The 24178-nt window shown below is 40.3% G+C and overlaps 1 protein-coding gene across 13 annotated transcripts in view; it reads left to right on the top strand.

The window, feature by feature from the left end:
* Positions 1–24178, top strand: part of caska (calcium/calmodulin-dependent serine protein kinase a) — a 291499-nt gene that overhangs the window by 119834 nt on the left and 147487 nt on the right. For all 13 annotated transcript variants that reach the window (XM_037539390.1, XM_037539386.1, XM_037539396.1 and 10 more), the window contains exon 2: positions 8172–8284. In XM_037539390.1, coding sequence (XP_037395287.1) covers positions 8172–8284 — 113 coding nt within the window. The remainder of the gene's footprint in view (positions 1–8171; positions 8285–24178) is intronic.

The raw sequence follows: 24178 nt of genomic DNA, 5'->3' as shown, positions 1-24178 counted from the left end.
AAATTAAAGGAAAGTTCTTGCTTAGCCTGATTCACTGGCAAGCTTCTGTCATTAGTCTAGAGATGCAGCACTGCTCTGTCTCAAGGTGGTGCTAGAGCAGATTGGTTCACCTAGTTGGTCTTTTATAGCCTATAACTGTAGCTGGTCACAAGGATGCCTCAGAAAAACCTGATATGCCATAGCATATTTCTAAATTTGAGAATTGTTAAAAGAATTTCTAAATCAAACATGGAGTGAGCATCAGCACTACTGTGGCGAGGGAGTTAGCAGTCAGCTAATACTCAAGTAGCCAGCCTACGTGGGACCCTCCGAATGTAAGGGGTTATTTCACAAACTAGGTTTAAGAATTTAAGAATTTCAATGCAGCATCTAAAACTCAGAAAAAATAAACGCTAGAAGTATTGAATTGAATATTAGTCCATATTATGCAAAACCAAATCTTTGCTTTTTTGGAATAAAAGACTTTGATGTAGTATGGAAAAATTTTAAATTGGACAGTTCACTCCATGGTCCATACAGTCCATATATGAAAACAAAGACTATTTGGAATTCATTATTTTTGTAATGTCCTAAAAAATCAAACCATTTACGTAAATCTTATTCAGCCTACAGCAGTTTAGCCCCGTGCACTCTCGCAGAAGTTATAAGAAGTATTTCTTGAATGGGCCACAATGTAGGGCAGCCAATCAGACAGAGGTCATTTGCATATATCATTCTTAAAGACACAGTAACAGTAGGTTAATGGACCTTTTAATTACTTATTGCCCATTCATCTTTGTGTATTCTGAGAGGCCCTCGTTTGCCATCTTTCATGGGAGTGAGCAAAACATTTGGGGCCATCCTGTTGGGGTAAAGTGGGTGGGGATTATGCTCTATGAATACCCTCACACCTGTAGGTGTTCTGATTTTTGCTTATTTTGTTGCAGGGCTAAACCAGCAGTCACTGAAAAAAATTAGATTTGAGAACTTTTATTATGAGTTAAGCTAATCTGTCTAGTACAGTCTTAAAAATAAAGGTGCCAAAAAGAAATGAATGAAAAATAACAAAGTTCATGAAATGTATCAATTTAATGTTTTCCCTAGAACCATAAGCCCAGGTTTCATTCAACTTTTATATATCATATGACAGGTTTAAGTGACTGCAGACATTTTTAACACATCAAATATCTAATATCGAAACAACTGTTGACCTCAGATTCAGAAATTGTGTTCAGACGTAAAAGAAGTATATCGTCGCACCCCTAAGGCATTAGCGGGATGCTGTGGTAATTAGTCCGTAGTGAGTTTTCTCTCTTTCATATGCATTCTCTCCTGCTCCTCTCGCCCTCCTGCATCAGACAGAGGGAGGGAGCGTTAGAGAGCAGATCAGAGAGCAGAGCTGCACCTCAGAGATGGTCAGCCGGTTGTAAAGGCAGGATTTTCACTCTTTCAGCTCCTGTCTTGTTCTTTTGGTCAGCTCCCCCCTTTGTCTGCTGTTTTAATCAGTTTTCCCTCTGCGGTTGTTAAACATCTAAACAAAGATTTCTAGGGATTTTATATTTATTTATACATTAATGTTAAATTACAGTTGACCTTTTTAAAATGTTTTACTCCCTACCTGGGGGCTAATCTTCCTATACATACATATACTATACAAAAAATTAGGACACCCCATTAAATAGTCAGTTCTTTAGTAAGACATGTTTACATTTCAATGTCCAATCTTGTTTTTGTTTATTTCTGGAAAAGAACGTGATTTAATTGCAATTAAACAACAACAATTAACATTGTTTTACTCATGAAACAGAAGATATGAACAAAAATGTGTATTATAATGGAGGAAAACGTTAGGACACCCTACCCTCTAATAACTAGTGTTGCCTCCTTTGGCTGAAATAACTTCAGTGACACACTTCTTGTAGCCATCTACCAATCTCTGACATCGATCTGAACAAAGTTTGCCCCACTCCTCAACGCAGAATTCTTTCAGCTGTAAGATGTTTGAGGGGTTTCTTGCATGTACAGCCTGTTTTAAGTCACTCCACGGCATCTCAGTTGGGATTAAGATCCAGACTTTGAGTTGGCCGTTCCAGCACTCTCCACTTCTTAGATTTCAGCCAGTCCTTGGTGGATTTACTGGTATGTTTTGGGTCATTGTCATGTTGCAGGGTCCAGTTCTGCTTCAGCTTTAATTTTTTTTACAGATGGTTTCACATGTTCCTCAAGCACCCAGTACACAGTAGAATTCATGGTGGATTCTATGATGGTAAGCTGGAGAGGTCCTGCTGCAGCAAAGCATCCCCAAACCTTGACACTTCCACGTCCTGCTTCACAGTTGGTATGAGGTTCTTTTCTTGGGATGCTGAATTTGGTTTACGCCAAACATGTCTTCTGTTCTGGTGTCCAAATGATTCAATTTTAGACTCATCTGTCCAAAGAACATTATTCTAGAAGTCATGGTCTTTGTCTGTGTTCTTTCTGGCAAACTTCAGTCTGGCCTTAATGTTTTTCTTAGAGAGCAAAGGTTTCCTCCTTGCACACCTCCCATGAAAATTTAACTTGTGTAGTCTCTTTCTGATAGTTGAGTCATGCACTTTCACTTCAACAGTAGCAAAGGCCTGACTGTAGGTCCTGTGATGAAATTTTAGGATTTTTCATGACTTCTCTTAGCATCTTACGGTCTGCTCTGGGGGTGAACTTGCTTGGATGGCCAGACCTGGGCATGGTCGCAGTTGTTTTGAATGTCCTCCACTTGTAAACAATTTTCCAGATGGAGGAATGTCTGATATCAAATTCTTTTGCAATCTTTTTACCCTTACCAGACTCATAAACAGCCACAATCTTCTTTCTGAGGGCCTCAGACAGCTCTTTGGATCTCACCATGGTGCTCACTCTCACTTCAACAGTCAGGGACACATCAAACTAGTTTTCCGAGGTTTAAATAGAGCAAGCCTCATTCAAAATGCTGGGTAACGATGTTCTGATCATGAGTACCTGATGTGATACACCTGTGTGTGCCTCACCAGGAATTGCATTTTTTTAAAATTACATCTTACAGAAAATTGTAAAAGGGCCTTTCTTAATTTTTAATTGTAAATTTGATATTAATTATCCACATATCTAAATGTTGAAAAATATACAGGATATATATATTATCTAATATATATATATATATATATATATATATATATATATATATATATATATATATGACACTCTGGAACACCCACACGTGTGGAAACACATCAGTATTAATGTGAAAATGTAATATGTAAAATGTCACTGTATTTGAATGTTTGCATTTAAAGTTCCCACTCATAATTGCAATGTTGAGCTCAAAATGAAAATTTATGCAATGTATTTGTCAAAAGCCTCACTGTGACCTCTCCAGGGTGAATCCTGCCTTCCACTCAGTGACTGCTGGGATTGGCTCCAGCTCCCCCTGCGACCCAGAAGGATAAGCGGCTTAGATGGTGTGGGTGTGTGGGGGGGTGTTTGTGGATGTGTGTGTGTATGTGATGGACTGTGTGACCCTTCCCAGGAAAGTGTATATGTGTGTCTGGCTTGTGTGTTAGGATCTGGGGAACTTCTTACTCCTGCACAGTTCAGTTGTAGTTCAGCAGGGCTGAGAGAGGCCAATCTGAGAGTGGAGAAAGTCTGAGAGTTCAGATTTTCATACACATGAGCTAGAACTTTACTAATACTACCACTCTTGCTAATACTGCTTATTGGTTCAGTTGGGGCAGTCATGGGCTGGAGGTTAGGGTACCAGTTCGCTAGGGTACGGTTCGTCCCCAGAGCCGACAGCACATGACTGAGGTGTTCTTGAGCAAGACACCTAACCCCCAACTGCTCCCTGGGCACTGTGGATTGGGCTGCTCACCACTCTGGGCAAGTGTGCTCACTGCCCCCTGGTGTGTGTGTGCTCGCTAGAGTGTATGCAGTGTTTCACTTCACGGATGGGTTAAATGCGGAGGTGAAATTTCCCCATTGTGGGACTAATAAGGGTCACTTAATCTTAGTCTTAATCTTAAAAATGAAATTCAGTACAAATACCCATAAGCACAGGTCCCGCTGCTTTAGTGGCCCTCAGTGGTGGAATGAATTTACCCCTCATTAACTCCATGCTGCACAGTCACTCAGTGCCTTCCACCGTGGTCTGAAGACTCACATCTTTAAGCAGTTCTCACTAATCCTCCTCCTGGAGATCTGCTTTTCTGCAGAGTTAAGCTTCAACCAGCATTTAATGTGCTGCTTCCTCCTTTGCCTAACACTAATGCTCCTGATCCAGGCAAGAACTTCTCAAGAAGTTAATTGTCTGGAGTAGGTGAGGCAGATTGCAGTTTAAACCAGACTCTGTGGGAAGGAAGATCTCCAGGGCCAGGGTTGATGACCACTGCCTTAAAGTATAGACTCTAGCACTATCTTGAGTGCTTTGTTTAGCTTTGGCTTCCATTGTGTCACTCTGTATAACATCTGCTGAATGCCTAAATGAAAATGTAAGAAAAAAGGAAGAACAGAATCAGCATTACATTATAATTCTATATAACAGGTCCGTTTTTCAGCAGTAATAGCAGCAATGTTTTAAAGAAGTCCAGTGTTGAGTCAAGCATGTAGACAAACACCTCTGATCTTGTTCTGAGAGTGCGTGTGATCCTCTTCCCTCCCTGACAACATGTGATGTTTCCATGAATTCCAGTTTCTCCAGCACTAATACCAGAATCGTTTATGAGTATGTTTTCAATTACTGGTGTACATTCAATGTGACTGTGATTCTTTAGGAATTGATTTACTGCATCATGATATCTCAGATTCTGGATTCTATTTAGGGAGTCACTGAAACGTTGTACTCGAGTCGATCTTTCTCCTGAAACAGAAATAAAGCCAGATTTTTGATAGAAGAGAATACAACAACCAACATTTCAGAATGTTTCAGAAAAAAAAACACAAATTTCTGAACCAGAGTTCAAAGTATAAATCAGAAATAGTTGAATTCGGTGCCTTCGATAATCAGCAGTTCACAGCTGTTAAGGATGTTTGATTTGATAGGCTCATACTGTACATACTGTAATATTTTATTTGATGTAAGCTGTTTGTTGTCAGCTCAGGTCTGTCTCACTGAAAAGGCTGACCTTATCAAGAATAGAAATATTTTTTCCTCAGTACTTTGTAGTTTCTTTTTTTTTGACATTTAATTCAGAAGCATAAGATTTAGTTTGATGCTGTGTCCTGAATTCCAGGCAAGAATTTTCATTTCGGTACATCACTATTTCTATTATTTTGATATGATTCAAGATTCCTTTTGAAAAATACACATTTTTTTAGTAACATTACTTATAATCTATTCTAAATATCTATAACTGATCCGACTGAGAAACCATTGCTGCTATTTTAGAGATGGTTTTTTACGTCGCTGTTATCAGTAATCAGGTTTTTATTATTGTCCTGTGGAGAACCAGGCTTCAGGGGGCCTCCCTGTGCATTAATAACCTCACTATCTCCCCACCTGCTCTCTGTGGGTTACAGTAAACTCAATCAGCTATCAGCAAACATTCCTGATAGTCATTAGACAGCAGTCCTTCTCCAGCACTGTTCACCACACTGCTCAGGTTAAGCAAATACCACTCCATTTCATCTTCATTCATGACATGAGGCTTTATATATACCTTAAACCTTATTAAAACATCAGATAGAAGCGTCCTGTATCTTATGAACAGAACATTTAAATGAAATTTCAGGGGTTTAATTAATATGGCACAAATGCAGGTAAAGGTTTCTTTCAGTTTCACTCTGCACGACTTCCACAGTATTCCATTGTGAAACTCAGTCTGATTGGTTCCTAAAACTTTGCAGAAGTGGCTAACTGTGCTCCCACCTCTGTTCATTTGTCTGTTGCATTTTGACTCGCGGTTTAGTGGTTATGTAATTCATCAGAACAACATGTCCAAGCTGACGCAAGATCTCAATGAAGTCCAGGTGATGCTGTTGTTTTTGAATTGAGGCTGGGCAAACGGGAAATGTTCATGCGGATGTCTTCCCGACCAGATTTAGAGAATGTTGTCAGGGTTTGCAGAAGTGACAGACATGTAGTTGTGCTTGGTTGCAACACTGGAAGTAGTAACTCTAGTGAGGGAGCTGCAGCTTCATACACAGCTTCCTGAATAGTTCCAATCAGTCAAAGTTCTCTCTTGGTGATCAGGGTTATTTGTGGCTGTAAGCAGTATAAGCAGGTGTTCAGCACCAGTGAGCCACAACCAACCCAGGAAAGGTTTGTTTGTTTGTTTATATTTTTATTTATTTGTTATTGATGTTGGGTTTTGTGTTTTTTTTTTCCTTTCATTTTTCTCGTCGATTGTGATACAGGCAGGAAAATATCCTGAGCTCCTGGACATGCCACTTACATACACACATTGTAGTTCATTTTGTATGTAGTTATTTTACTTTATTTTCTTTAATTTCTTTTATTAATTATCTTCCATTATGGAAGTGCTGTGTAAAGATCTGGGCAGTAAACATGTATTTGCTAATCAGTGCTTTATTAAAATAAATCAGACATGCTTGGGATAGAATTTAACAAATAATAAGATTGCTGAGGATGCCAAGAAGTCCAGAACCAAACCTGTGTTCTTCAAATTAGCTTAAAAGATTTCAACTATTTTTTTTCGAAAACAGTAAATTGGCAGTAAGATTTACTCTGTTGATGTCTGTCTGGTAAAGTTTCAGTAGTGCAATGATTGTATTGGTAGTCACTTGAATGTTCAGTCATTTATTTTAATAAAATGAGCATAACTAAGGTCACTCAAAGCAAAAGGATTTTACTCTAAAGTTCAAGTCTGTCAAAAGTCTGAAATGTGTTTTCAGAATTTTGAATCAGTTTGGTAGAACCCTAAACTTAACCCTAACTTTAACCACTGTAGCCAAAAAGAAATGATTCCCTTCCTTAAACATAACAAATTGAATGAAGTCAGGATCAGTCAGGATTTCACTGGTCCTGAATTTTGGATGTACACTTTGTTTTTCTTTGCTTTTCTCTGTTTTTTCCTCTGGTACTGAAAATGTACACAATGTACAGAAACAGTCACACAAACATGCTCCAGGATTCTTCTGTCCCACTGTGTAGCCTCTTAACTGCCAGCGTCTGTCGTATGGGCAGCAGCCTCTTTTCTGTGATGAGGTGATGAGGGATGAGGTTAAAGTTTGTGGTCAGTGTGATCTGAGCTGGTGTCAGAAGGCTATGCCCTCTGTAGTTTTACTCAGTCCACCTTACAGTGATCATGTCTGAAATTAGGCTTTCCTTCTTAGAAAGAGGCCGTGCCACTGTGGCCCACTGAGCAGTCTTATCCCATTTCCTCTGCAGGCCGCTTGGCCTCGTGTCACAGTGCCACTGCCCTGCTTCCTCTGCACCTAAATATAGCTCTCTCTCTTCCGCCACGCTACGCTAAGACTGCCTCTGACATGCTCTTTTCAGCACCCCTGCCTAACCGTCATGCTCTATTTTTACTACTCCTTTAGCAGATCCTGGAGCTATTGTAGTGATTTGTTCACTTATTAATGGTTGATTCAGAGCTGCTATTACACGCCTGAGCCTCTCTGACTGTATGCGTGCTGTGGGCTAGAGAGAGAGAGAGAGAGAGAGAGAGAGAGAGAGTTGTTGTGCCATAGGCCTGGATTACTCACTCACACCAAGGCTACAGCTACAATTGCTCAATTATTTAAATGACGATGGAGGCAGAGGAGGCACTGACGCCAGATAAATGAAATGTTGTTTGGACTGACTGCCCAAGGTTCCCTTTGGTTTGTTTCATGAATTTCAATTGCAACGCGGTTTCTGTGGTGAAAGCATGCGGCTATAGTCTGACGTCTGTGGCCTGAAACACATTCATGTCTTTCTTTATTCATACCTGACACTGTTTTTTGCAGAGTTGAAAAGCTTGAAAAACCACCAAAGCCAGTGGTGGATGCATCTGCTATGCTTCTGTCCTGGTGTGTGTGTGTGTGTGTGTGTGTGTGTGTGTGTGTGTGTGTATCACCGTGTGCATGCGTGTTTTCAAAAATGAGAGTAAACAAAGTGTTGTTCAGTAGTTAAACATGCTTTGTTTATTTAAAAATAAACTGTACTGTTGCTGAAATCTGTACTTTTGTTCATGCCTGACTGGATAACCTAAAACTCATGTGTACTTTTTGTGATGCAGGGGGCCGTTCAGCGTGGTGAGGAGATGCATCAACCGAGAGACAGGCCAACAGTTTGCAGTGAAGATTGTAGATGTGGCCAAGTTTACCTCCAGCCCTGGCCTCAGCACAGAAGGTCAGGCACACACTCTTCTTCCTTAAAAAAACATAATCAAACAGTGTCAATTATCTGAAGCATCACACCAGTGCTTTTTTACCTGTGGTCACCTCCATACTTCATCTGCAATATGGTTTCTCTGATGAAGTGAACATTAAACAAGCTCATATCAGTGAACAACTATTGTCATACTGCAGTGAAAGCAATATTTCAGATACTTCTCAGTCATCATACACATAGAATTTATGGCTGCAAATATACTGGCCTTCTTGAGATCCTGCTGGTTCATACCAGTTTCCTCTCTTTCAATGATGCACATAAAAGGTATTTGAATGTTAATACCTCCCTGCTTGTGGAGAATCTTCAGCCTACTAAACATAAATGAGGGAACGGGTGAGTTAGTTACTTAATTACACTGAAAAATGAACCAAGTGCCTTATTTGAATTACAGTGTGAAAATACTGTAGTGTCCTGCTACTGGCTCGTGCAGCCATGCAGAGCGACAATTAAAAGAGAATCTTGTGAGGCACTGCATTCCTGGTAAGAAGAAACTGAAATGTTATGAATAGTTGTTACTATTGTTTGAGTGTTTGAATATTCACTGTGGGGAAGACGGGAAGCCTTTGAGTCTGTGGTGGACTGGAGATGTGTCGTTAGAGGTGACTTTCCCTGCTTCCAGGCTCTTGAGTAGCACTGAGTGGCGATTCTCCCCTGCTGCCACTGTACAATAAAAAAGCATTCTATTAATGCGCAATGTAGTATATAAGCATTACAACTGCCAGTCCATGCCAGTCCATGTGGTCCAAAAATGCTAACTAAACGACAAAAAGCCCATTTTTAATTAATTGTATTTTTGATGTAAAAGAAAGTTAACATATTTATATATATCCACCTCCTCAGCGTACAGCAGTTTAATTTTGCACATAAAAGCCACAAAAACGTGAGAATAATATGGGATTTGAGCCCTGTAAAAGAACATTTCTTCAATTTCATGTCAGCGTATTTCAGTTCTAGAGATGTAAATAAAGTCGTCCAGAGCATTTTGATGCGAAATGGTGCATTGTTCTCTCTGTTTTGTTTACTTTAGTAAATGACCAGTGAACCCAACTCTTCTTGAGTCTTAATATGCAATATTGATAATTATGGGAAAATTATGGGATTGGTTTAGGAATTTTGCACTGTTTGTTCTGCCCTAAGAAGTCCTCATATCCATCCCCATTTAGCCAAAAAAATCTAATGGTTGTCCCCAGATGCTCTCATTATGAGATCATGCCTGGCCCAGTCAGACTAGGATGTCTGAGTATGACACAGTTTTTTAGAGTGTGTGAATGTTCAGTTAAAAATGCATGCAGGGGGTCTCAGAGCTCCACACTGTTCTCAGGACTTCCAGTAGGAGTAAGTAAAGTAGAGCAGAGCTGCACTGGTTTTTCAGTCTGCAGAGAGGGAGCGCTGACTGGGCTGCTGATCTTACACTACCCCACACACACACACACATACACACACATAAACAGAAGTGTGACCTTCAGGACCCAGCGCTCTGTAGTGAACCACACGTGGTTAAAGGAGACTGCACTTAAAAGGCTCTTCAGGAGGCATCTAAAATCAGTGGAGTACACTAGTGTGTGTCTGTGTGTGTGTGAGTGTGTTTGAGTTTGAGTGCTTGTGCACTGAAGAAAGAAGCTGGTAGATTTTTTGTGTTTATATCTGTGTGTAGGGTTCACAAATTTGGGGAAACATCTAATTGGTCTATCCAGGTCCAGGCCTGGACTTTTTTTTTTAATGTATTTTTGGCCAAATCTTCTACTTCTGGTTTCAGGCTTGTGCATTGAATGTAGTGTTCCAGGCAGCCAGTTAGTTGGGGTTGTGATGTTTTGTGTGAATCATGCTGGTGTTTAGTTGCCTCTGATTGTTGTAACTCGTCTACAGGCAGTTCATTAGCTCTGTGTTATTAGGTAAGAAATTCCACACTTAAAACTTTTGAGCTTTAATTCAAACTGCAACATGGAAATTTTTTAAATGTCAATTTTCATATAAAAAATTGAAATTTTTCAACCGGGCGGCACGGTGGCGCGGTGGGTAGCGCTGTCGCCTCACAGCGAGGAGGGCCTGGATTCGATTCCCTGGCCGGGTGACTGGGATCCTCTCTGTGTGGAGTTTGCATGTTCTCCCCATGTCTGTGTGGGTTTCCTCCGGGTTCTCCAGTTTCCTCCCACAGTCCAAAGACATGCAGTCAGACCAATTGGATGTGCTAAATTGCCCCTGGGTGTGAGAGTGTGAGTGACTGTCTGTCTGTTTGACCTGCGATGGACTGGCGACCTGTCCAGGGTGTATCCTGCCTTCCGCCCGATGATGGCTGGGATAGGCTCCAGCACCCCCCGCGACCCTGACGGAGAAGCAGCTTAGTGGATGGATGGATGGATGGATGGATGGATGGATGGATGGATGGATGGATGGATGGATGGATGGATGGATGGATGGATGGATGGATGGATGGATGGATGGATGGATGGATGGATGGATGGATGGATGGATGGGAATTTTTCAGCCTGATGTGTGTGACCATGGTGTTCATATAAAGTATTCTTAGGATTTACTCAGTGGTGCATGTAACCTGAGAAGTATGTGTCTTGAGTTCTACCATCTTTGCTTCATTGAGACTTCCTTCCAGTGTGGTGGTTCCCTCTGGTAAGCTGATCCACCCTGACATCATCCTTATGAGAGATCCCTGAGGTACTAATCCCCAGGTTACAGTGTTGAGTACGCTATCTAGGTTATGTCATTAGGTGTTTATCTATTGCAGTGAAAGCCTCTTGGTGTTATTTAGCATGTTTAATCCAGGACCTTATTGTGAGAATAATAGTAACAAACTGCCAAGGCAGATAATTATTTAGCTGTTTGTGTTTAGTTACTGCACTGGCATCCCTAGCCAAGCCAGCTAGCCTTATTTAGTACTTTGCTTTATAGAGCTATTATCGAGCTACATTAGATCTATAAATCTGTCATTTTTCCTTATAAAGCCCTGCATGTAACGGCCCGTCCTGGATACATTTTGTACCATAACTTTCTGTGAGGCAGCAGTTAGAGGCAATAAACTCTTCACACGTGTGGCTACCATTATTGCCACTGAGGACAGTTCTGACTCAGGTAAGATCTCTAGAACAGAGCATTTCACATCAAACTGCACTAAATGACTTTGTTTACATTATAACAACTTTGTCTGCTTTAACAATGCATTGGCTGTCTACCCCACTTCACAAGACAGGCCACAGAGGAAGAGAGTTTGTGACTGTGTATGAAATAGCTGTAAATGTGTTTTTCAGTCATTAATGTAATGGTCCTATTTCAGAAGACTCTGCAAATGAACATTTTATCAAATCACATTTGTTAAATGTGTGATGTGAACCTCGCTCTGAGATTCTCTTTCCTTCAAAATGTGGGGACACTTGCCTTCTTTTGAAAGAGTGTTTTTTTTTTTTTTTGTGGTGTTAAAAAATAAAATATCTGCAACCTTTGTTTATAATACAACTGTGTATTAATACTGCGGGTATATTTGGCAACCCTCAGCTTCATGTTCGTCAAACTGTCTTTATTGGTATGAAGAGCAGGTTTTGCCTGATATAACGATTTAAATAGTTTGATTTTTTCCAAACTGTTTGTTTCAGCTGAAAGGATTGAGTGCTGATGAGTACTGACATCACAACAAGGGGATAAAATGCATAGGGGTCTGTCATTCCACAGGCATGTGTGTATAGAAAGATAGCTGGATAGATAGCTAGATATATAAGGAAGATGTTTCTGATTGTTTTCTGACACTCAAAAAATAAATATTTTTTATTTAATGGCCATTTTGAATCGAACTTGTATGAATGAAAGGGGTGGTCTTTGATAGTTGTACAGTACTGTTCAGTGCTTGTCATTATAATCACAGTGTGATATTATGCAGCTCTAGTGTATATATGTGCGTGAGTGTCAGTTATTGTTTTCTTTGGTGCACGTATTGGCATATGAGAAAGATAGGGAAGTGTGTGTGTGTGTGTGTGTGTGTGTGTGTGTGTGTGTGTGTGTGTGTGTGTGTGTGTGTGTGTGTGTGTGTACGCACGTTTGTAAGTGTGTGTTGTCTAAGGGGAAGCTGGCAGAAGTCTGACCCAGCATGGCTCTGAGCTGTAATTACACTCAGATCTGACCTTGGTCATCTATCACAGCAGCAGCCACACTCTCACTTCATCAGCACAGAGCCCATCATCCAGACCACAGCTGACTCCTCTAATTGGGTTAGGTGGACTCAAATGAGTGTCAGTGTGACTCGCTGCACTGGTGCTGGCATTTCATTGTTAGCCGTGCCCTACAGGTAACCATAATGGGCATGACAGAGACTAGTATTACTGTACTCTTCTATAATAATGCAGCTTTAGAAGAGGAGGAACATGACAACAAGGAGAGACTGAGACATATCTGTGAATACACTGATGTGCCAAAACATTATGACCACCAGCCCAACATGCTGTTGGTCCTTCACGTGCTGCCAAAACAACTCTGACCCACCAAGGCAAGGCATAGACTCTGCAAGACAAGGGAGATAGAGGGAGATGAATGGAGAGGACAAAAGAGAGGGGGAATGAAGGAGCAAGAGAGAGAGGGTGTTTGAAAGATGGAGAGAAAATCCATCTCCAGGGAGGTGAGTAGATTTGAACAACTTTGATGATAGCTGTACAGTACATTGGGCAAAGGGACTAATATGAGTAAAAAAGAGAAATATGACTTTCAGTAAGTCCACACTATCAAGAATTTCTGGAAACAGTCTTGTAAACCGATATTTCTCTGAAAGCACTTGTCAAGGCTCAAACTCCACACCAGTCTGAACTTTAGAATCTGTCTGTCTCTCGCTGAGATCTTGGCAGAGCTTTTATGTGAGTGTATGCATGTGTGTGAGAGAATGACAACAAAAGAGAAAGACTTTGAGGCCTGCTATTAGCCCTCCCTGTACAAAAGGCATATTTTATATGCACTTAATGACACACATACACAGATCACTCTGTGGAGGATTCAATCAGCTCTGATTCTATTTAGTGCAGAGTCACTGTGGAAGCTGAGAGCAATTTGAGGCTCGTCATGAAGTGTGCTGTCCTGTAGTGAGCAGCATCAGTTTAATGTAGTGACTCCCTGTGTGACATACAGGATAATCACGTTTGTCTTAAATCACATCCAGTTTGCCCTTTTACAGTAAATGGTGTTTCCATATGTTCTACTCAGTGAGACATCTATATGAAGACTCCAAGGCTCCCTTCATACCTGACATTAACATATGTTTTAGGTGAGCAGATTATAAGTGTACAGTGCTGAGTGCAGGTGAGCCCACTATGTCTTGGAGACATATTGTGGTCTGATCACTCAGACCAACTTTGGAGGTGGTCAGATAGTGTCGTGGGGCCAGACGTGATCTCATACGAGAAAGTCAAATGAGAGGCAAACTGATAAACATTTGGCGCTGGATTGCTGCAAAATCTCACACTAACAAGGCTCTGCTTCCATGTAATGTGTACACTGCATTTGAGGGAGCTTTTCTGCTATACTAACTTATATTACAACCATGGGCTAACAGAAGCCATATTGTCTTTCACACAGTTTTTGACAAATACATCATTGCCCCTTACTCTGAGTTCTGCATTCTCTGGACTTTGTATTGCTTTAGTAATTTCATTGGTGATTTGCTCAGACTCATATTATCCCAAAATTTCCTTTTAAAGTCTGAACCCCCATCCACAGATAGACTAGGGTAGTAAATGTGCACAGTACCCTTCCTTCAATCACATAATCCAATCACATGCGGTCGCTGGAGACTCCAGACCCATGGAAATGTTCACTTATGATTAGATCACTTGAAAGAGATGCTAGTTCCAAGTGTGAACAGGCCATACAGCTGAAGTGCTGTGTTATATCAGCATTATCTGTGCAGTTCTTTATTAAAAGAGAGTGTATCAGGTTACATAATGACATAAGCTTATGTTCTAATTTGGCTACTTGAACAGCTTCAGTTGGGTTTAGCCAAGTACAACTCTCAGTTTTGTATGAACAGATTAGATAGAACTGTAGCCTTTTCTGCATATGGAAGGCCGTGTAACTAGAGAATATCTTTATAAATTTTAGCACTGTTCTGTTTTATTGAACAAATTGTTAAAATGCATCAGTGGAGTGCACTAGCTGAGTATTTTGCAGTCTGTCAGATGATGTAAACGCAGGCTGTTCTTGGTGACATTAAGCAGTGAAATGATGTTATACAGAAGTCTGGCTTGCGAAACCTCTGGCATGTGTCTTCTCTAGAAGTCTGGTGGGTAGAAGTGCGGTAGTTCCCCATCAGACACATTCAGTCTGTTGCCTTAAGGCCAACTCTATAATTATCACCCTATCCCAGTCGTTCTCAAACCTAAGCTGAGTGGCGTATTTCAAGAAATAGTTTAGTGAAAAGTTTATACCCATTTGCTTAAGTTGCCTTGAGTTATTAGGTCATTTGAAATGCAAAACTATGGACAAGATACAGACTTCAATTTTCATGTGGGATGATGGTGTGTGATGTAAGCATACAGTTTGCTTGATGCTGATAGAAGGCCGTAATCTTGCAAACTACATTAGCCTTGTTGTAACGCTGGGGAGCGATGATGAAGCGGACGCATATGCGAAGAAAAGCGAGATTTGTTAGTAAATCCAGAAACAGTCCAGGGTCAAGGAGCCAACATGGAGAGATTGGGGGAGAGACATGACGAAAAGAAATACAGACTAAACACACAATGGAAGCCAGAAGAAACACCACCAAACAATACAATACAAAGACCAGCAACCTAACAGGGAAAAACACAGTGCTTAAATACAGGAACAGGTAACAAGACATAGGTGGATAACACAGGCGAGAACAATCAAGGGTGGAGTCTAGAAACAAGGGGGCAGGACAGGGAAGAAACAAAACAAGGAGGCACATGGACAAGACCAAAAGGTAAACAAGCACATGGAGGACTGGAAGGGGCAAATCATGACACTTGTTGCCAGATCTGGATCATCCATTGGATTTTATGGACACATGCCTGAGCCACAGGGGGTCCCCGTGAGCAGATATGAGAAAATATTAATGACTCATGATTTACTAGTGGCATAGCGAAATAATTAACCAATTTGTCGTTGCATCACAGCTGATCATAATCCTGAGGCTCTCCACGTTTTTCCTAAACATCCACTTTATTTTCTCTTCCAGTCAGTGCTGAGTATCCATTTCACTGTGTGCCAGAACCTCAGTCAAGCTTTCAGGTTTTGTAGCAATAAGCTAGTTCCTGTTAATATACTTTGATTTTGACTGTGTTGCTTGTAAAGACCTTGCGTGAGCTTAATAAAAAAGTGTTGCAATAGTTGTTGGGTTTAACCTGTAATCTAATTATTGTGGGCATAATTTTGCTATTATTTTGTCTCAAATAGAAATAAATGTGCTTATAGTAGTGATGTGCCCAGCACCTTGGTTAATATGTTGCCATTGTGGTGCCGCATAGGCCTCATGTAACCTGCCACAATATAATAAAAAATTCACTTACTCCCAAAATAAGGTAGCCAGGTTAGGGGCTCAACATATATTTGTGCCCAAAACCCGATGACTTGATGATCCTGGCCTGGTTGTAGCACCCGTGCAAACCTAAAGTAACAACCCAGCTAGAAAAACTAGGATAGACCAGCATGACTGTTCACCAGCAAAACCAGCATAGCGCTGTTGTTGGAAACAAAACCTTGTATCTCCAAAATGGTAACTTTACAGGAGAAGGAAAATAAATACTTTGCTTTTAATGTAAGTCAATGGAACCAAATGTTTTTCCAAGTCATTTTGTGCCATTTCTTTTGGTCCATTCATCATGAAATTTATACACAATGAAAAGGGCAATAGGTACTTTTAAATTAGGTAAAAAAAACTGAAAAATGACAAAAACGGAGATGCAAGGTTTTGTTCCGACAGCAGCAATATGTTTTATTTTGCATGCTCATGCGCTGGTCAGCAGCAATGAATTTTAATATGCTGGTCACCAAGAAAACCTGGATATGTTTTAGATGCTGTTGTTCTGGTCAGCAGCGTTGGGAGTTAATATACTGGTCACCAGCAAAATTAGTATACAGTATGTTGTTTTGTGGATGCTGGTAAATGACCTTGCTGGGTGACCAGCTAAAACAACACGAGACCAGCATTAATCCGCTTAAAACAGTTTAAATGTGCATACAATGCATACCGTTCTGTTCTGTGCAGTGTATTTATTTCTTTTGGCAGTGAGACTTTAGCCTCACTGACTTGGTGTAAGTGGACAATTGTGTTGTTTTTTCTGAATTAGTAAATACGTCATCCTTGTGGCTGTTCACAGTTCATTCTAGTTAAAATGAATGTGTTTGCATGCGTGCACTAGGTGGCCAGCAGTACTGCTCGCATTCCAGTTGTACTGTCTAAGGGAATCTCCCCTCTGCTGTGCAGCTTTAGACACACTCAAGTAGATAAATTCATCAGTGGGAACAGGTGTGTAGAACGCGTGGATGGGAGCAGGAGAGAGGGGCTGGAGAAGAGAGCTGAGGAGAAGCACGCTCTAATCCAGTCAGGGGTTTGTGGGAGCAGGCGAGGTAAAGAGGGTGGGCAACTGTGGGGGCAGAATGGAAGAGAGGGCAAATTGAAGACGACACCGTAACCACGCATGGACCGAACAACATAACCACAGGCTGAGGAAAAAAGGAGAAGAGCTGAGTGAATGATTAGAATACATGTTGCTTTCCTTTCTGTAGTTTAGGATTGCGGCCCTTGTCTTTATCAAATTCAAGGTTTACGTAATCTTTAAAAAAAAATTAAACATATTTGATTAGTCTTTTATATTAGTGTATTTAATCTCACACATGCTGCAACAAAGTATTTTGCAATGTGACATCGTCTCAGATCTATTATTATCTATTAATAGTGATGTAAATATGTATAGGATTGAGCTTATTTCAGAAACACTTGATGGTAATAATGTTTGGGAATGATATCTAATAATTACGTAATTGTTACTTAAGCATTTATAAAAGCTACTGTTTAAATGATGAACCATTTATTTAGTGACATTCAAATAATAAAAGCACTGTAACACTGTTGTAAATGGACGTAAGAAACAGAACTTCCTACACATGTGAAAGGTGTAATCATTGCTTTTAAACAGTAAAAACAAATTCAATGATAACATAGCCTACAGTACCTGAGAACACAACATTTTCTTGTTTAATTCATTTGTTTACACATTTGAATATTTTCTAATGCTTACATTTTCATTGGACAGCCCCAAGTAATTGAGCCCCTATGGCCTTGTAGTCTAAGGCTCCCTAAGTCTGGACTTTAGCCCCACTGGCCTGGTCAGAAATCCATCTCTGTGACTCACAGCATTGATTACTCTCCCTTCCTAATGTGTGCTAAAAGATAAACATTTTTTAATTATATTATCATTTGTAAAACACTTCATTCATTGAATTAAAGGATGATTGCTTTTAACCTATTGACCCGAGTCACACTTATTATAGAAGTCAAAGGGATGATGTTTCATCACTGTCCAGTGGCTGCTACTGTAAGTCTGGTTTTCTGTGCTTCAACTTTAAGTACAGAGAAATATGTCAGAATTATTATCTGTGGAAAATGACTACCTGCTACAAGTGGAGATGTGGTTAAGAAATGCTGAAGTAGAAGTTTTAACTGTAACTGCTGGTGAAATGAATATGTAACAATGCTCAGTGAAGCCATGTCAATTTCAGCCTGTGTAGTTCATATACTGATAAATAATCCACTGATCACCCTGCGCATTTAAAGCACTTATGATGGAAACTTGAGTGGAAAAGCAGTCAGTAATCAGGTGCAGCTCTCTCTCTGTGATCCGCCGTTTTGAGAGAACTCAGCCCAACTCTGACTCTTGTTTTTCTTCCTCCTGCGGTGATTGGGGAAAATCCATTTGTCATAGCGGGGCTTTTTTTTCCTTTTCACTCTGCTCAGTCACGGAGGCAGTTAGAGGCTCTTCATTCTCATTCTCTCCATTCCTTGTGGCTGAGTAAAGCATTCGGGAATGGTTTGCCTCCAGCGTCAGGGATGTTTCGTAGGCTTTTCTTGCTGGGGTGGGGAATATGATTATGATGTGTGGTAAACAGCAGAGACTGTTCTGCAGTCTAAAGTGGCCGTTCCCTGACCCCCTGCCATTCCCTGTGCATTCTCACATGCTGTGAGACAGTGTGGCGTTATGTGGAGGACTGTAATCAAAGTCTAGTGAGGTCATGTTGATCTGAGAATCCAAAAATCTGGCGTGGCCCAATGGGAGAGAAACCTCTTTCTGTTTCACTGAAGCTCAAAGGAGGTCCCTAAAATTCAAGACAACCACCCATTAGGTGCCATAACTATAATCAGCCGTGCTGTCATTCAGGTTTGGTTTCATCCTACAAACTCAAGTCTAATAAAGTGGGGACAGTGGGTAAAATAGTAAAATGCAAATAAAAACAGAAAGCTGTGATTAGAACATTTTCTTTTGAGCAAAAACAGTACAAAGACAAGGTAGGCAATGTTTTGTTTTATCATCATTTGGTTTTTGTAAATATTACATAAACACACATTCCAGAAAAGTTGGGACAGGGGCAGTTTAAAACTAGGAACATCCAGTCCTTCATGAGCAAAGATGGTTGAGGCTCTCCGCTTTGTCAAAGAAATGCCTCAACAAGAACTTAAAACAGCTTAAAAATAATGTTCCTAAGCCACAGATTGCAAACCTCTTAGGTATTTCACCCTCAACAGAGCATTATAACATCAAAAGATTCCGTAAATCTGTGCGTGAAGGAAAAACACAGTGGTAAACATGTGTCACAACTTAGTGTGTGGAAAGGTGCAGCGTGACTTTAACAGTTTAACAAGCTCAACAACAGGTGGGGGGGGTGCTGTTTGTACTGCTACAGAATGTGGCAACAGCATATCTGTGCACAGTGTCAGAACAAGGCCTAACTTTACGCTTTTAAAAAAAGCTTGTTAAAAGGAAACATAAGAAGAGGAATAGTACTTTGGTGCATCTTGAATCATGTTTTTGGACGTTTAAATTGTCTGACAAAACCTTGTATCTCCAGATTAGTAACTTTGTAGAAGAAGCAAAAAACGTTGTTACCTTTAACCCACGCTGAGGTACAGAGATTTTATTCAAAGCAATGATGGACCTATCAGTTCATTTCTTTTGTTTCATTTGTCAACAGTGTAAAGGGGTGCTGCTTAATGACACCTGTCTTGTGATTTAGGACCCAGTAAATATGTTGGTTGACCAAATTACATAGTGTGGATTTATCTGTATCAGCTTAAATCCCATAAATAAAGCATCGATATTTAGTGAGCTGTTTTACAGTGTAACAAACAAACCATTATTGTGATAAAAATGGGTCACTTCTGAGAATTTCATGGTTTCCTGCACATATCCCACACTTTATAGAAACTGCTAAGCTGATAATTACTACCTGCTTACTATTATACCAATACAGTGTATGTTATTTTATATCATATATAATTAACAGAAAGTATTCTGGAAGGCTTCATTTTCTGCATTACAATATTTATATTATTATAACACTTTGTGTTTTCTGCTGTTTGTTTAAGAAATGTGACGGTTGTGAACAAACACTTATATGCATGCAAAAGTTTAAACACCCCTGGTCAGATGACGTGTTGTTTCTAAGTGGAAGTATGTTAATACATCCTCTAGAGAACACACACGCGGCTTTTTTCTGTTAGTTGTAGTGCGCAATTTGTATTTATTTGCTTAGTTTAAACTATTTGAAAAAATATAAATCTATAATGTGCAAAGGTTTTGCACAGGCCATATTTTATTTTATTTTCTTTTCAATATGTAATAATTCACTTAAACAGTAATTGTGCTTTAAAAGTATGTCCTCTGTATATAAATTCATATAATTTGACCAGTGGGCCCTAAACCTTTGCATACAATTGTATTTACAGTTCACAGACAACGGACAGCTTATTTTTCTCTAATTTAAAACTATATCTACCAACATTTTTAGCTCCTTAAAATCAGGATCTCTGTTGCGTTCCTACTGACTGGATTCTGTTCTGCGTTCGTCGTATTTATCTTTGTGTCCCTGCAGGAGCAGCCGCCCTGCACCTCTCTGTGCCATTAATTGTCTCTGCAGGGTTTCATTAGCACTCTGTCTAAGTCATTCTGAATTATTAGCACTAATGGAAGGCTTCTCACGCTGTGGCACTGGCCCTGGAGCTGTCAGTTTGCTCTGGTTTGGGAATGTGTTGCCTACAAGCAGCATCATTAAGAGGGGCTAAAAGCAGCCACTGTGGAGCCGTGCTCCTGTATATGCTTAGTGAGGGAGTCCCAAAGAGCCCTTTCACAAATGTCTCTGTAACTGTGTGATACTGGCTCCTGAGTAGTGCAGCCATCTAAGCATTAGCTCTATCATCAGGAGATCGTGAATTTGATCCCTGCTGATGGATGCTACAGCCATCTGTGGCCAGGAGTCCAAGAGAGCTGAACTGGCCTCGCTGTCTGGGTGGATAGTATGGCCCCTCATCTCCCCCCCATCACCCAGCATGATGTTAGGCACCGCAGGTGATTTAGCTAATTTAAGAGAACTGGCAGTTGTCACTTTTTTCCGATCGAGTGCAGCTGTTGGTGGCAGTTTGAAAAGATGCCGTGGCGCTTCACAGGTCTTGGAGGAAGCCTGCGTTAATTTTTGCCCTCCTAGCACTGGTGGAGTGTGATTGGCGGAGTCCTAACTAGTGGGTGGAATTGGATATGTCTATATAGAGAACAAAATTGCTAAAAAAAAAAAAAAAAAAAAAAAACATGCTATTGACAGGACCCACCCCCCACTGGCTATTTAATTAGCTCAACACTACAATTTGCAATGACCCCCTGTGGTCAGCCTACCTGTCACAGAAGAGTAGGAAAGAGAGCAAGTAGACAAGACAGGGCTTGTTGATTGTAGTCTGTTTGTGCCTTTGCCTTCAAAGTTAAATGTTCGTCTTCATTTTCATTCAAAGGTAGGATGGCTCAGTTGCTAATCCCATCCCTACCCTTAGACCTTTCACCAGTGACGTTACATGAAATATTCCTGAAATTTGGGTTTGTGTGTGTGCTTTATATATATCACAGTGCTGAATACTCCGGGGAGTGGTCATCTCACCTTTAAAGTTATATAGTACTCAGCTCAGACGCGATGTGTTTTCCTGAGTATTTGATCAGATCATGACAGGCAGTTCAAGTTCTATATGAAATATTTAAGCTTGATAATTTCTGATAAATGGGGTTTTGGGGGGTACGTTAGACCACTTTTCTGAGCATATCATGGCTATATCCAGGACTTTGACAACACTTACAACCACCAAAAAGAGATTACAGGGAGTCTAGTGTGCCATGGTTTCTAAGATCCTGCTATCAGAAGCAGGGCCGGTTGGTGCTGTTTGGGGATTTTTATTTCATTTCATTTTATTTTGGGACCACAATCTTGCTTGCTGATTTACTGTGAAATTAAGAGCTAAATTATATACATTTATAACTGGCTAATTGTGTATTGCTGATGATTGGATGCTTATTTGGGGTTGTAATAAGTTAAATTACTGAGATTCCTCTCAGCGTTCTGGATCCAGGGGTCTATCTCACCACACAGTATTTCTTGTTTACTCAGACAATTTTCAGCTTAGTTTAGCAGTGTCAGCACCTTTTGCTTTTTACCGTTATAAATGTTTTACTTTCTGTATGTTTAGCTAATATGATTCCTTTTTCTTTTTGGCAACTCCCCCCATGTTTCTTGTGACATTTAATACGCTTTCTCAAAGTTAAAAAAGGCACAAAATAATGAAATAGCAACTACACCATAATTATTTACCTATAGCAACAACCAGTATTTAAAAAGAACATAACAAGCAAGTCTTACATCACGCCCTATTAAACAACCATATTGCTATTATGATTGACTGACAATGTCTTGAAATAATCTTAACCTTGATTCTCCTAACAAGTGTCAGCCAGTAAAATGTGATTAAACAAGCTAATAAACACATGAGTTAACAGGTAAATCTGCTACCACACAGCTATAACAGATTTTTTTTGAAAATGCATGACAAAGAGAAAAACCCCATAAGACACTCCGCTTTCAATGTAAAAATGAGATGAGTTACAAAGACCATAGGTTGCCAAGGGCTTTTTGCAGCCTGAATTAAAGACTTGACTGAGGACAGATGGAAGCAGTTGCTATTCACTGATTGGAAAATGTGCAGGAAAACATGCAGGAATCATTAATTATGAATTTGTTAGAATTTGATCAGCACTATTTTAGCGACATTCTTGCGTTAAATGTAGACTCAGCACTGGTCAAAAGTTGTGAGTTGGAATCCCAACAATGCCAGGAGTCCCAAGCATAATTAGCCAGGCTTAATTAGATGTACATTCAGATAACCTTTGAAAAATTAAATGGGTCCACTATTTCAACCTATTGAACCGCAGAAAACTTGAATATTGGGATACATATTTTGTTGCTTTTTACCAGAGTATTTTGTACATACAGAAGGTCTTTCATGTTATATTTCTGCCTTATGGCCCACCATTACTAGTAACCTTATTACCTAACCACTGACTTCAATAAGGTGTTTTGTAAGCAAGGACATCAGCCAACTGTGCTGGACTAAGACCTCCCGGGACTGGAGCTGGACACTCCAGTTTTATAGATTGGAGTGTTTATTGTCAGTTGCTCTCTGAGTGGGCTCAGTGCCACACTGAGTAGAGAGCAAATTCTCACAGCGAAGAGGATGAGACTTGGACTTCAGTTGCAACTGATTCCAATAGTCCCCAGCTGTTGCCATGGCATCCTGTGGAAATTAAATAATTACAATGCAGAGCTTTGCTTTCAGTGTGGCTGGGTCCTGGGTGGAATTTGCTATGGCAGCATTCTTAAAGATGTGATTGCCTCACTCCTAACTCAGAAGCACTCACAGGGAGGAGGAATAGGACAAGAAAACCAACCCTAAGAAAACTAAGACACTAATACCACCTTTCACATTACTCATTCTTGTTTTACCTGCTGTTATCAGAGATGAAACACTGATGAAGTGGAAAGCTCAGAGGGTCTTGGGGGGGGGGGGGGGGGGGGGGGGGAAGAAGTGGTTTCTTCTGACCACTTCATTAATATTGCCCACTGGAGCTCTATTCCTGTCTTAGCTGGTGATTACAGCCATTCACTGGTGCTCCTCACCTGGAATAACCAGGCAAATCTCTGAGCTGACTGTCACTTCTGCTTGTTGACACCTCTGTGGCTTACAGCACCCTACACATTCATATTTGATGCTTCTAAGACCCCTACTTTCATTTCTTGAGTGATGGGCTGGTGCTGTGTATACCATTAATTTATCAAAGCATGTTGATGGTATATATGTCATATGTAATTTTTTGCCAGCTTCAACTCTATCGTACCTACCAAACAGCTTTTTATCTGTTTAACACTAGAAGTCCCAGAGATTTCAACCTACCCCCTGAAGTCCTGAAAGTGGGTCAAAAGACCCTTAGTCCAAACTGATGACTCTGATGGCTCCAATTAGCATCCTTTCATTTGTAAATGTGACCATTACCTGAGGAATCTGCAGGGGGACCCACAGCCTGCCTACACACAAACACCTCTCATCCCCCTCTACCCAAATTCTACAGACAGGCCTGAGTGAGCTTGTTTCAAGAAACATACAGGCAGCAAGATTTTTCACAGGAAAAAAAATCTTACAAAATCAATAGACACATTGCAATTTACATGTATGCATTTCTTACTTTATATACTTGAATTCTATTTACTTCATATCTTAATCCTTAGTCAAAAACATGAAAAATATTTCTCATTCTCATTCCTTTCTTT

The sequence above is a fragment of the Pygocentrus nattereri genome, chromosome 6 (assembly GCF_015220715.1).
Source record: "Pygocentrus nattereri isolate fPygNat1 chromosome 6, fPygNat1.pri, whole genome shotgun sequence".
Lineage (NCBI taxonomy): Eukaryota > Metazoa > Chordata > Actinopteri > Characiformes > Serrasalmidae > Pygocentrus > Pygocentrus nattereri.
The sequence above is the reverse complement of the archived record's forward strand: the minus strand, read 5'-3'. Positions and strand labels throughout refer to the sequence as shown.